Source organism: Tamandua tetradactyla, chromosome 14 (assembly GCF_023851605.1).
Source record: "Tamandua tetradactyla isolate mTamTet1 chromosome 14, mTamTet1.pri, whole genome shotgun sequence".
Taxonomy (NCBI): domain Eukaryota; kingdom Metazoa; phylum Chordata; class Mammalia; order Pilosa; family Myrmecophagidae; genus Tamandua; species Tamandua tetradactyla.
The window spans coordinates 85014646-85028650 of record NC_135340.1 but is presented as its reverse complement, the minus strand read 5'-3'; the positions used below and the strand labels follow the sequence as shown (position 1 = coordinate 85028650).

The 14005-nt window shown below is 37.7% G+C and overlaps 1 protein-coding gene across 11 annotated transcripts in view; it reads right to left on the bottom strand.

Moving 5' to 3' along the window:
• The window catches only part of MAP2K5 (mitogen-activated protein kinase kinase 5), a 318144-nt gene that overhangs the window by 98947 nt on the left and 205192 nt on the right, over positions 1-14005 (bottom strand). For all 11 annotated transcript variants that reach the window (XM_077128319.1, XM_077128315.1, XM_077128316.1 and 8 more), the window contains one exon: positions 13150-13221. In XM_077128319.1, the coding sequence (XP_076984434.1) occupies positions 13150-13221 (72 nt within the window). The remainder of the gene's footprint in view (positions 1-13149; positions 13222-14005) is intronic.

The window sequence follows — 14005 nt, the reverse complement described above, 5'->3', positions numbered from 1 at the left end:
AGAAAACCTTCTCGACTGAAAGGGGGAAGAGAGAAATGAGACAAAATAAAATGTCAATGACTGAGAGATTCCAGAGTCAAGAGGTTCTCTTGGAGGTTATTCTTATGCATTATATAGATATCATCTTTTTAGTTAAGGCGTAACAGAGAGGCTGGAGTGAACTGCCTGAAAATGTAGAGCTGTGTTTCAGTAGTCATGATTCTTGAAGATGACTGTATAATGATACAGCATTTGCAATGTGACTGTGTGATTGTGAAAACTTTGTGTCTGATGCTTCTTTAACTACCTTATGGACAGATGAGTAAAAATATGGATTAAAAATAAATAAATAATAGGGGGAGCAAATGTTAAAATAAATTTAGATTGAAATGCTAGTGATCAATAAAGGGAGGAGTAAGGGGTATGGTATGTATGAAATTTTTTGTTTTCTTTTTATTTCTTTTTCTGAATTGATGCAAATGTTCTAAGAAATGATCACGATGATGAATATACAACTATTTGATGAAAAAAGGAATGTTCACTTTGTATGCTGATTGGTCTTATAAATAAAAATTTTAAAAATTAAAAAAAAAAACTTAGCTCAGACACTATCACTTGCAGAAGTTTTCTAGGGTGTATTACGACAGTCCCAACACAATCTCCCATCCCACATACTCCTTTTGCAATGCGACCTTGCTGCTCCCTCAATGAGAGTCCATTGTTGTGATCAATAGAATGCAGCAGGAGCATTCCTGTGGAACTTCTGACATTGGGTCTTAAGTGATTTGCAGCTTCTGCTGCCATAGCTTAGAACACCAGCCACCATAAAAGAAACCCAAACTAGTTACATGGAAAGAGAGAGAGGAGTCCAAGTGTGTTAGCCGCCCCCATCAAGACACCAACATATGGGTGAAGTCATCTTGGATCTTCCCTTCTTAATTGTCACCTCACTGCAACCTCATGAGAGATTCCTGGTTAGTGCTACAAGGAACTACCAAGCCCTGCTTGGATTCTTGGCCACAGAATTGTGAGCAAATAAATGGTTGTTTTAAGCTCCTAATTTTGGGTAGTTTATTACCCAATAAGAGTTAACGGAAATGCTTTCCTTGACACTGGTAACAGTCCTGATTCTCATTTGCCCAGTTCTATGTGCTTCCATTGCATGTTTATTTACCTTCCTTCCCACTAGTCAAGGAGCTTCTGAGGGTAAGGTCTGCCAACATAGGCTACCAATGGACAAATGTTTAATGGTCAGATGGAATTTTCACCTACACATTTCCTATTATAGTAGACATACTGGAGATAAGATTAATTTTTGTGTTTCTTTTTAAAATAAATTAGGCCTTGGTTTCTGAAAAAATGACCAATTATATTTTGTAAAATATGGTAAAAATGAACCAGCTGCAGGGATAGCCCAGTTGCAGTTCTATGTATGAAAAGTAGTCTTGACTGATGAGGATGGTCATGATAAACCAGTCTTGTTCTTTAATTTCCTGCTCTTTTACATTTACCATTCATCTTTTCTCTCTTCAAACTACTTGATCCACTTCTTTTCTTTAGCATAATGGAAAAAGCAGACTTTAATTCATGAGTCAGAACACTTGATTGCCACTGCCTGGTTTAGTCACTTAACCTTTTGGGTAAAGTTCTTTAATTTCTCTGGATCTTAGTTTCTTCATTTGCAAAATACAAACTCATGTTCATAAAATGGTACAATCTTTGATGTCTCAAATTCCTAAGTCTCCAGTCATTTCCCACCACAGTGGGAAATTTAAATGAGATAATGAATTTCAAGTGATTCTGTTAAGTGTGTTAAACATTATGTTGTCACCTTTGTCAGAATGACATTAGCAAGAAGAATAGAGGAAGAAGCACTAAGCTTTGCAGGAGAAGTCCTCAGTTCTAGTCCTCTTCTGCACATGCTGTAGATGCATGCTGTAACTGTGGGCATATTTCTCCCTTTCTCTGGACTTAGCTTCCTCAATGGTAAGAGGAAGGGTCTGGTTCTAAACTTTAGAAGTTCTAAAGTCTTTTCTAATTAAAAATTTTCTAGTCTCTAAATATAAGATAATATATGTAATAAAATAATTTTCTAAATAAGTGCCATAGAAATGTTAAGGATTATCCAATTCAGAAACAAAGTATGCAGTATTGTCTGTAGGATCTTTAAGAGTATTTCTAAAGTCAATGCCAAGCCACTGGATATAAGTATTAACAGACTTCCAGTAATTTTTTACTATAGGATATCTCAAAGTTAGAAGCAATGGTTCTCCCAATTTTCACAGACTCAAATAATTTTGAAGATAGGCTGTCAAAGCCTGTTCTGCTTCCTCATGTTTTCTGTTCTTCATATCAAGACTTTGTTAACTTCATGTTTTCTTAAAATCCCAAGTTGTGTTTGTTTGTGCAGCATGGACATGTGCTGTTGGAAAAACTTTAAAATTAGTCCGAAATCCATCAAAATAATAAAATGCTTAGCTGGGATTGCTAGCACCTGTTCCATCTTGTTTTGTCAATCTCATGTTTGTTCATGATAGCTCTGAGAACAAAGCAAGCTCAACAATGCCTCATTCAGTGGGAAACACTTCAATTTGTCTGCCAATTTCACATTCACTACAATCAATGACAACCTTGGAAAATTCACATTTAGGCATGGTAATCTGAGACAGCTGGATCCCTTCAGAAACCCTGCAAAGGACTGGACTAGTCAATCCATCATCTGCCAAAGATACTTTTAACAGCTTCTTTTTGCAGTAAGTTACACAAAATTTTAGACCAAAAAGTGACAGTGGAACAAACTGAGTTATGCCTGCATTACGGAAAGGAGAGGAGCAGGGGAATGGGTGACGGAATGGTGGCATGCTCTTTTCCTCAACATTCTTCAAAGGAGAGAAGTAGGGTTCATGACCAGGAAACTACTCCCTGCTTTACTACTGGATTTTCCACTGAAATTTCCTTTGTCTTCAGACTCTTCAGCTTTGTTTCTTTTGCCTTCTGATGATTTTCAACAGAAACTTCTGACAGGTTAGATTCTTTACCACTTGGAACAGCGCACTGAACATATTAAAAGAAGATATAACTTCCACTCACGTTCTTGAAAATAATAATTTAAAATAATTGGAAAAAATTTCAGTATTTGGGCGAAGTATACCAAATGCCAAATTTTTATGATCTTGAGACGCTGAGAGCAGCTGCGCATAAGGCTTCCAGGCCATCAGTCACCCCTCAGACCAGGTTCACAATCACCACAGGCTAAAAAGGCAAACAAAGCTGTGGAGGCAGACACACGGGGGACAGCTGTGCCTCTGGGTATAGTTTTGTGGATGGGGGGAGGATGGGTTCTTCCATATATTTTGAGGCAGGAACCAAGTCTAGATAATGCTCCACAATTCTTGTTACCTGGTAAGCCCTCAATATATATATATATATATATATATATGAGGATGTTATTTCAAAGAGAAGCTGATTTCTCAAAGAGGAAAACATGCACCCACAGGAAAAGCAGCACTGGCTGTTTCTGCCAGTAAAATGACAACTATGATAACAAACAAGACCACCACTTCCTGAGTCTCTCCTATGTGCTAGGCACTCACAGTCCTGGGAACTTCACACATGTGATTGACTAAATCTTTATGCCCACAAGGTAGGCATTATCATCATCTCTGATTTATAGAGGGAGAAACTGCTTCTCTACCACTGCTCCCTGTTCGCTTTACAGCACTTACGGCCATTTAAAAATTACTTGCATTTTTTTACAATATAGCGTAATTGTTAAAGATACACAGGTAACACATTGCATGGACTTATGTGTCTCAGCTCTGACATCTCCTAGCTGTGTTACTGAAAAAAAAAAATCTCTCTGTGCTTCACTTTCCTCGCCTGTGAAATGGGGAATAATAGTTTTTACCTTATGGGGTTGTTATAGTCAATGAAAGTGTTTAGAAAAGTAGTCTCGAATATTGAAAGTACATGCTTCCAAAAATATGTTTGTTATTATTGTTTATATTCTATTTCCCTCCTTACACTTCAGGCTTTTAAATAGGGAAAGGGAACATACCTATTGGATTTACCAATATATCCTCAGCACTTAGCAAAGAGCATGGCACATAATAGGCGTTCAATAAATATTTGAGGAATGAATGAAGACTAATGTTATTACCGTTTCGCAGATAAGATACTAGTACTTGGGCTGGCGAAGTGACTTGCCCAAAGTCACACTACTTGTATGTAGTGGTGCTAACATGTAAATCCAACTCTGGGTAATTCAAAGTCTGCACTCTTCAACTGTTCAAAATTAGGATAACTCTTGAATATAAGAATGATTATCACAGAAAGAAAACGACACGCTCTCCATGATGGTCTGGAGCTGTACATACCCCCAGTAAAACACGTCCTTAAACTTAATCCATTCCTCTGGGTATGAACCCATTGTGCATGGGACCATTTGATGAGATTACTTGAGTTAAGGCGTGGCCCACCTCAATCAGGATGGATCTTAATCCTATTATGTGAGTCCTTTAAAAATGGAATAAAATTCAGACAAATAGAGAGAAAGCCATAGGTAGCAAGAAACTGAAATTTAACAGAACTTGGATGAGAACTGTGAGGCCGCTATTTTGGACTTTCTCTTAGCCTCAAAACCATGAGTTTTATTAAATTCCTATTATTTCAGCCAACCCATTGCATAGTATTTGCTTGAGCAGCCAAGGAAACTAAAATACTCTCCATCAAACTTCTCTAGAAACTTCTGTTAAGGGTATATGGGCTTTGTGGTACTACCCCACTTTTTCAACACTTTTATTTTGATTTCATCTATCTCAACATGCTTTATGGTTTGCTTGTAAATGTCGAAGATCACACTTCATTTTCTTAATATCTAATGAGGCTGATCTGGCATCCATTAGATTATATGTATAAAAACAAACAAAAAATGAGATGTGTTAATAACTTCTAACATCTCTACAAGACAAGGTAGTTACAGCCAACTATTTGTGCTTTTTATGCTAAGTTTTCCTTGGGAAAAATTTTATTACACATGTCTATAGAGAATTCAATAATTTACTGTTCTTCAACAAAAGCTCAGTTTTTCTGGGCAAAACCATTGCTATATATCATTCAGAAAAAGAAATTAGAGTTTGTTTCTTTACTTTTCTGTTTTTTTATTTACTGAAGAAATATTATGAGGACGACAATCTTAAGCCACATATAGATATTTCTCCCATAAAATTATAAAATTAAAATACTTTCTTTGATAATTCCCTCCACTCTGTTCTTTTGTTCTTTCTTTCTGGAACTCCTATTTTTCATGTTAGTCTTCCTGGGGTGGTTCTCTTAATTTTCATTTCTCTTTTATTTGCCACTGTTTGTTTTTTGTTCTATTGCCTGAAAGAGTTCCTAAACTTTTTATCTTCCAACCTCCCAATGAGCTTTTCATTTCAATTTCCAAGAGATACATTGTTGTTGTTTCTGAAAACTTCCCTTGTTACTTGTTCCTGGTCTTGCTTCCCGGATGCAGTGTTTTCTTTTATTCCTCTGAGGACAGTAGTCACAGTTCACGCGATCCCCCCCCCACCCCATAGTCTCCAGACTTTCGCACTGCTTTTTTCAAGTTAGCTTAGCCTCTGTTCTCACCTTTAAAGGCTTTCCTCAAATGTCTTAAGACACTTGTAAAGGCACTAAAAAACTGACTGGAAAGCCTGTGCTCATGGGTGGAATTCATAGACTCAGAGCTTTCCTATAAAATGATCTGTTTCCCCAATATATGGATCTTTTCTCTGGTCAGATTTCCTTAGAGAAAGTCTCTTAAAATTTCCTGCCTGAACCTGACTATCATTGTCCTTGCCATTGTAAGAAGGCTGGGAGTTCTCAACATGCAGAATCTAAACTCTCACTTCATGTCTCCATATTGAGTACCAAATGCAGCCTTCAACCATAACAAGCAACACTTATTTTACTCTCTTAAAAAAAACCCACCAAAACCCTCCACCCAGTCCTTTGTTAGGATAGAGGGGCAACTGTCCATGATGACCTAGTGAGAAGATCTGTGGGGAAAAGGGCTTAACCGCTTCTAAAACAGACTTACACAGTTGTCCTCTCTTTGCCCCACCTTCACTCCTAGTTCCAGACATTTGGTACCACCAATTCTTGAGCCTTTGGGATGTTCTACAGAAAATCAGGTGGCTGCTTGCTTTCTTCACTCCTGGCTTAGGACTCAGCATTCTTCACTTTAGGTTTAGTTGTTTGCATTGTTCATCTGCTTTCCCACTATCAACATTTAGTTGCTGTTGTCTCTTTTCCCTTTCACTTTGTCTTTATGGTTTTAAGCTTCTAAAAAAATCCCTTTTATTATTATTTTAGTGGAGTGTGAGATCAGAGTGGATGCTAAAGCACTTTCACTTGTCATATTTAACAAAATTGGTAGATTTTTTGAACCAAATTTAAATATTCCAAAAGGTAATTCATTTTAAGGAAAGCAGATAATTGTTTGATTTTCTCATTTTGACTTTTGTCCAGCAGCTCTGAAACAGACCTCCCATGTAAAGAGGAAGAAACTGGGGCCCAGAAAGGATAAATGACTTAACAAAGGTTCCAAGTCTTATAAAGGCACAGGTGGAATTTAAATCTGGGCATGATAACTTGGCAGAAGAGAAAGCTATGCTTATCATGCAAGGCATTTATGATCTACTTGGTTTACCTCAACAAAAATTTATGAGCACCTAATACACACGAGCCTCTATCAAAATGTAAACTTTGATCTTTATTTTCAAAAACTGCTTTAAAACCACTACAGAAGTATGGGGAAATTGGGTGCACGGGTGGTTCAGTAGCAGAATGCTTGCCTTCCATGCAGGAGACCTGGGTTTGATTCCTGGACCATGCACCCCCCCCCCCTCAAAAAAAAAGTATGGGGGAATTAAGTCCAAAAGATTTCCTGAGTACCTATCAGGGCAGTGGAATTGTGCTAAGTAGTGTAGGAGATTATAAGAGAATTAGATTTGAGTCTTGTCATCAAGGCATCATGACACATTTACTATTATTATAATACAGAGTGGAAAGTGCACTCTGTACTTGTTCCTTGTTCATAAGGAAGATGCAGGTGAAGATCAGGAGAGAGCTATAACTTCAGCTGGAGAGATAAGATTTAGCAACATGAAGGAAGGGTATTTAAATTGTATCTTGGGGAGAGGAAGAGATGCACAGTATTCAACAGATTTATTTTTAACTTGGTAAAGGTAATTCTAAAATTCACATCAAAAATCCTCTCTTTGTCAAAACAATAGAACCCATAAAAATCTTCAGAAGATGGTGTTACTTTGATGATAACGACCTTGTGTGGCTCTCTGAGTATCTTCTTCACCTATCTTGAGACATTTTTCTAAGCCATGGCCCTTGCTTTCATCACTTAACACATCATTCAAACCACTTCAATAAAAAAGTGATCATGCTGAAGAGGGGTCTCAGAGGACTTGGATGACACACCAATTAACCAAGCACATCGAGCCACATTATTCTATGCCTCATACTCAAGAGACTGGAGTAGAGAGGAAGCAAACAAAGGCAGAGAGAGCAAATATCCAAATGAAAAGAGCAAAATGCATGTGCTAAAAGATGGGGCTTTCAGTCTGACTCCTGCAGAAAAGCCTGTCAGAAGATTATTCACCAACAACCTTAATAATGTTTATAATAATCCACCAGATAGAATCACAAACCAGAACACATACTAGTAGAGCATACTCAGAATAAGAACATGACAGGACTGGCGTGGTGCCTTTGTAAATGTAGATGCATCATCCTGGGTAGTGCAAATGCAAGACTAGAGGAGGGCGCATGCTGACTTATTTTTAGACCAAGAAGACCCAAATTAAAAGTCATCTTCTGCAGACAAGAATGTTTATTTCTCACCTACAGAATTAGGCTGCGACTCAAATGATGCAGGAATATGAACTGATTAACTGATTAGAGAAAAACAAGAGAGGGACTCTCTCCTGGAGCCATTCTGTGGAAGAAGAAATAAGCACTGGATTACCTGTAAAATTAAGAATTTGTGCCCAAAATGTTTTAGGTACATCCCCTGCCCCCTGAGGATTAAACAAAACTATCAAACTTGGTAAAGTAAAAGCCCTTATTGTGTACCAAACCCATTTTCATTTTTAAAGTTTAGCTGTGAGGTCTTAAATAGCAACTATCAGGGTGAATGGTCCTAAAAATCACCAAGTCAACTGAATTAGTGTTAGCTTTCTCTGAGAGGCAAAAAAAATATCCTGGGGCAGGATTAATCCTCTCAGTTTGTCCTAGTTGTCCTGTTTTATACCCTTGCTAGTGGGTCTCACTTTTTTCGTTTCTTTCTCTTTCTCTGTGTGTGGGTGTATGTGTATGTACATGTGTATGTGTGTTTCCATGCTGACTCCTGGGAGGTTCAGCCTTCACTCTGAAGGTTCAAAGAACTGTAATTTCACCTGATTCTTTTCCCCATTACAGATGGATCCCACACAATCCCCAGAAATGGCTGTGCCCTTATTTGGTTCCACAAATAATCCACATGATGGTAAATATGTCATATTTAAAGACGTGAGTTGAAAACCAGAAATGAACAGCATAGAAAGAAGCCAAATTCTTCCCCTCTCGTAAAACCGCCATTGTCTGCTCAAGTTGAATAATCTCCTTTTTGCCCTCATCTTAAGGCTAATTTCAATCTTTATGTTACTACTCCTGCCAACACCAAAACATTACATATAGCTGACAAAGGACCTGGAAAGGGCTTGCCTGATCTCACAAACAGGGGTGACTGACTGAGAGGAGGTCAGGGTGGTATCTGTCTCTAAATGAAAGATAGTCTGGTATTAAAGATTCTTCGCTTAAGGCACAAATGTACCTGTTTGTGATTTTTTTAATGGCATATTTTCGTGGCATGTGGCATCATCTTTTATGAAGGGTAGCAAGAGGACTTTTTATGACTGCCCATGGGTCTGTGACAGTAAAGCAGCAAGGGAAGGAGCAGCATGAAGAAAGCAAGCACGGATGAGCCTTGTTATTTCAAGAGTTTAAAACAATGAAAACAATCTTCTGGTTCTTGTATTATCAAGCCTCAGGGATGGGTTGAGAGTTTATGGACTTGGGAATGGAGGGGATAGAAGAAGTAATAGAAAACTCTAGCTCCCATTTTGTTTTTGATTCTTTATAAATTCAGGGAAATTCCTCTGCAGTTTCCTATATTTTTAACTTGTTTCTTTACCATAGGTACCCTGTTTCATAACACTTTGAGAAACGTATCCACACAAATGGGTAGTGGAATTGCACCAAGTGAGTACTCGCATACTTAAACATAAGATCTTCCCTGAAGTATTTACAGGGAGCAGAGTGTGATGGGGGGAGGGGGGATGCAGAGGGCTCCTCCATCCTTTCCCTCTTTCTCTCAATGGCAGACCCCCTCAAGACCAACCCAACTCAAATGGTAACTATGTGATAATTTACCCCTCCTCACTTTTTGTGGCCCAGAGTACTTCCTAAACATCTCAAGTAATGACTTAATAGCATTGATCTGAGCTTTAGCTGTCTTTCTTTTCTATCAGATGGGGATCCTTCTCAACTTTGTGGGTCCCGCCCTCCAGGGTCCCAGTGCATGGTAACTACTTAAGTAATAATTACTGAATGAATGAATGTTTCTGTTCTTCAGAATCCACCTGTGGAAAGGGAATCTCGATTTTAAAAGTTAGGATAAACAGCAGAGAAGAAATGAGAAGGAATTCTTCTTTGAAGATGTTGACTACTTCTTTGACAATACTGAATTTCAGAATGTAATTGGTTCCTCAGAGTCTTAAAATTTTTCTCTGTCTCTAGTGATTGTAAACAGGATGTTACTACATCTATTCCAAGAATTCTTTGATGAAAACAAAGAAGAATCTTGGCCTTCAAGTGCATTTTTTTGGACTAACTTGTCAATCCTTTTAGGTAGTGTTCTTATCACATCTGCCCCTAAGCAAAAAGAGAAGCTTGGGGTTCTCTTTGATCTTCATTATGGCATCACCCACAATTTCTCATCACAAAACCTTGATTCCCTTACTTTAGCCTGTGTTTAGATTTCAAATGAATTTGGTAAAATAACACATCAGGGGCCTTACTCTATCTCTAGTAACTCACTTTTCTACTACTTCTGTTTGAGCATATGTTCTCACTTGCTTGTCTGGTAGTTTTTAAGCTCCTATAGGACAGGGGCTGCAATCACACAGTCCCTTTTGAAAGCATTTTATCATGCACAGAGAGGTGCTCAACAAACCCTTTTTGATGATCATAACCATAATCTGATTTTACATCCTAATACCCCTTTTCCTTCTGCTTTAATCTGGATCCTCGCAGATTAGGCCTACCACCTCCTGGTTCTCACTCCTGACCATTCTTGTAGTCTTCTGCTCTCCATTTCACCCACACAAACCAACACAATCCTGGCATTCAGGTGTCCCACACTCAATGTTGACACCTCTTCAGACAAGTCCCTATTCCTTAGTCCTCCTCAATACAACAAATTTAGTATTTTTTCGTCAGTCTTCCAGAAACCATTTAATAGTTTACCTCTAGGCTAATGAACCTAATCAACAAAGCCCCCAAATACCTCAATGAAAATCTCCCTTCTTATTCTTCAAAGAGTCTCTTTTTATTAATCTCTGCATCCTGGCACGATGCTGGCAGACATATGTTTCAATATGCAATATAAATACATTTATTGGGCATCTATCTATCAATCTACTTTACCTACCTACTTACCTTCCCTGCTTCCACACTTGCCCTTGTATTATAATTTATGCTCCATAGAGCACTTGGTGATCCTCTGAATATATAAGTCAGATCATGTCATTCCTTTGCCCAAAGCCCTCTGATGGCTTCCCATCTCTCTCAGAGTAAATCTAAAGACCTTATCATGACCTCCAAGGCCATATATGATCTGGCCCCTGGCTACCTCTATGGCTTTATTTTATTCCCATTTTTCTCTTGCTTACTCCACTCTAGTCACATTAGATTTTCTGTTTCCATAGACATGCCAAACACAGTCCATCTTAGTGCCTTTGTACTTCCTATTGCCAAAAGACTCACTCCTATCAGTCAAATCTTTGCTCAAATGTTACCTTATCAGAGAGGACTTCCCTACACTATCATCTCTCCAGCTCTTCACACTGCTTTATTTTTTTCCATAGAACCTACCACCACATGACGAATTATACTTAGTTATCCTTTTGTTTTCTGTCTTCCTCTTCATGCCCTTCACCTCACCAATGTAGCTACATGAGAACCAAGAGTTGAGTGTCCTATGATTACATCCTTGTTGACTACATAGCAGGCATAGCAGGAGCTCAATACATGAATGAATATATAAATGTTGAGGTAATGACTGCTTAACATTTATATGCATTCTAAATCTTAAATATATTAGCTATGCTCTCTTAACAACGTTGCTATTCCTCTGTATTTTATGCCACGCTAGGACATGCCACTGTCTAAGTTAAAAAACCGTAAGGTTTTTGTGTGAAAGCTAAGGAAAGAAAACAGCAGACTGTTTAGAGTCATAAAGTGGTAGATCTGGAAAACGGTTTAGAGATCATCTGGTCTGACCAACTTATTTTACAGATGAAAAAACTGAGGCCCAGCAGGGAAAGTGGCTTGCATGAAGCCACCCAGAAAACTAGTAGCAAAGCTGGAACTGCAATCTAGGTTTCCAACCTAGGATTCTTACCTCTACACCATATTATATCTCAATTATTCTATACTAGGTCTGGTCATTTATTAAATACATTCAATGACAATGATTTAAAATATGTGAAGGGGAATTATATAACAGCAAGGTTTGATTTCCACAAATCAAAAGCACTAGTTTCGGGCAGTGCAATGGTGGGTCAAGTGGCAGAATTCTCACCTGCCATCATGAAGACCTGGGTTCGATTACCAGTACCTGCCCATGTAAATAAAAAAAAGCACTAGTTTCTCTTAAAACATGCTAACTGAACAAGCCCTTCAGTATTCTGTTGGGAGACTTGGTTCTAAGTATCTGTCCTGTGGCATTGCTAACCTTTCTGCTGATGCATACGTATTCTATTTCCTTTTAGATTCTCTTTTATGAAGAAGCAGAAAAATATGGTTTAATTAAACATTGAACACTTATTTTTGCCTTCTTTCTAAAGTACAGGTGAATTGAATCTGAAGATATTTCCTTATAAATACTATTGCATTTATGCAACAAAAACAACAGAAAAAGATCTGAGAAAAAAAGGTGATAAAATTGTGATTTTAATTCTCTCTAATGATGATCTTATTTTAAAAGAGTACTTTTTACTTTTTAAAAAGCAATCCTTTATCTGAATCAATGTATATGAGAAACAATTCTTGAAACACTGTTGAGTATCAAAACTCTACACCACTGTGACTCAAATTGAGTCAGCTGTTCTTCTAAACATAAATCTTGTGCATTTCCTTACAGATCAATGGTCATTTTATAGAAACCTTAGCACAGAGTTCCAGTAGGGCCACATCTGTATAGTAAGATAAAGTCCATTCTAAATACAGCTGTAAAAAAAAGTAAAGACATTAAAACTGTGCTAAACACATAACTTCTCCATACCCCTAGATCCAACCATTACCATACACACAGACTCATACATGCAAACACACAAGTGACATGACTATTGGAATGAGATGGTTTTTAAAAATTTTAAACAAACATATAGCACTTCTACATCTGAATGAGAAAGGCCGTATCTTTTAAAGTAATCAGCTTTGGAAATTATATATGCATTCAACAAAGCATATATAATCATGCAAAATTTTTCCAGAGTCCCTTTTTAGACATAGGTTCTCCAGATTTATGTGCATAAAGATCATCCAGGAACATATTAACAATGCAGATTCTTAAACATTTGAATTAATTGGTCTTGAATGGTATCTGGGAATCTGTATTTTTTAATAAGCAGCCTGGTTAGTTTTCTGTAGATGATCTGTGAGAAATGACACTTTAGAATAACCTTCAGAGCCAGTTCACAAGCCATGCAAGGATATCAAAATAAGGACTCTAGAGTCAAACTCTGTGTATATTAAACATAATAAGCAAAGGTTTAATTTTTTAAAAATCTTTATTCTTCACCATAGAGCATATTAGTACAGATATACATATTAAAAACAACAACATACCTCCATGAAAGAGATTCCTAAGCTCCAAACATCAGAATGGATTCCATACTGCTCCCCTGAAATTCTTTCAGGCTGCAAAAAAAGATTGGGGTTGGTGAATTGACGCAAGCCACTCCAGAAAATGGAATGTGAGCTGAGCTCAGTGAAGGCAGGGAGCCGCCAACATTAACACAGACGCTTATGGAGAATAAAACCAATTTCACATGTATGTATGTATGTACGCATGCATGCATGCGTGCGTGTGTGTGTATTATACTTGAACCTACTGAATCCTCACAAAGTTCCTGTGAGGAAGGCTTTATTTCTCATTTCACAGTTGAATAAAAGGAGACTCAGAAGAGCTGCGTGACGTACTTATTACAAATGAACCTCCTAAGTCAGAATCTCTAGTGGTGGGTCTGGGGATCTTCATTTAAAAAAAAAGATTACTCTGGGTGATTCTTTGGTATGCTTAGCTCTAATCACTAAATTTTTCCTTGTTTCCCGGATGAGCAATGACTTTTTATTTATCCCTGCCTTCCCTTATATATAGGCCCTTTTCAAGGGCCATCTTTTTTGGTGAAACGTTTCCTGCCTGAGGCAGAATTAAGAATTCCTGCCTCTGTACTTCATTGAAATGTTGTTAGTGTCTTTAATTTTTATTTGTCACACTGTGTTATAATTACTGTTTTCTAGACTGTTTCCCCAAATAGGTAATGAGAGTGTTTTATTCACCTCATACCTAGTAACAAGCCTGGCCTATAGAGCTGGTGCCCCATCAACGTGTGCTGACTGAAGGCATGTAGTAAGTGTTTATTGTACATTTGGTTTTAAGCAGGAACTAACAATTAAGTTCCTTGGAGTATTCTTTTACTAC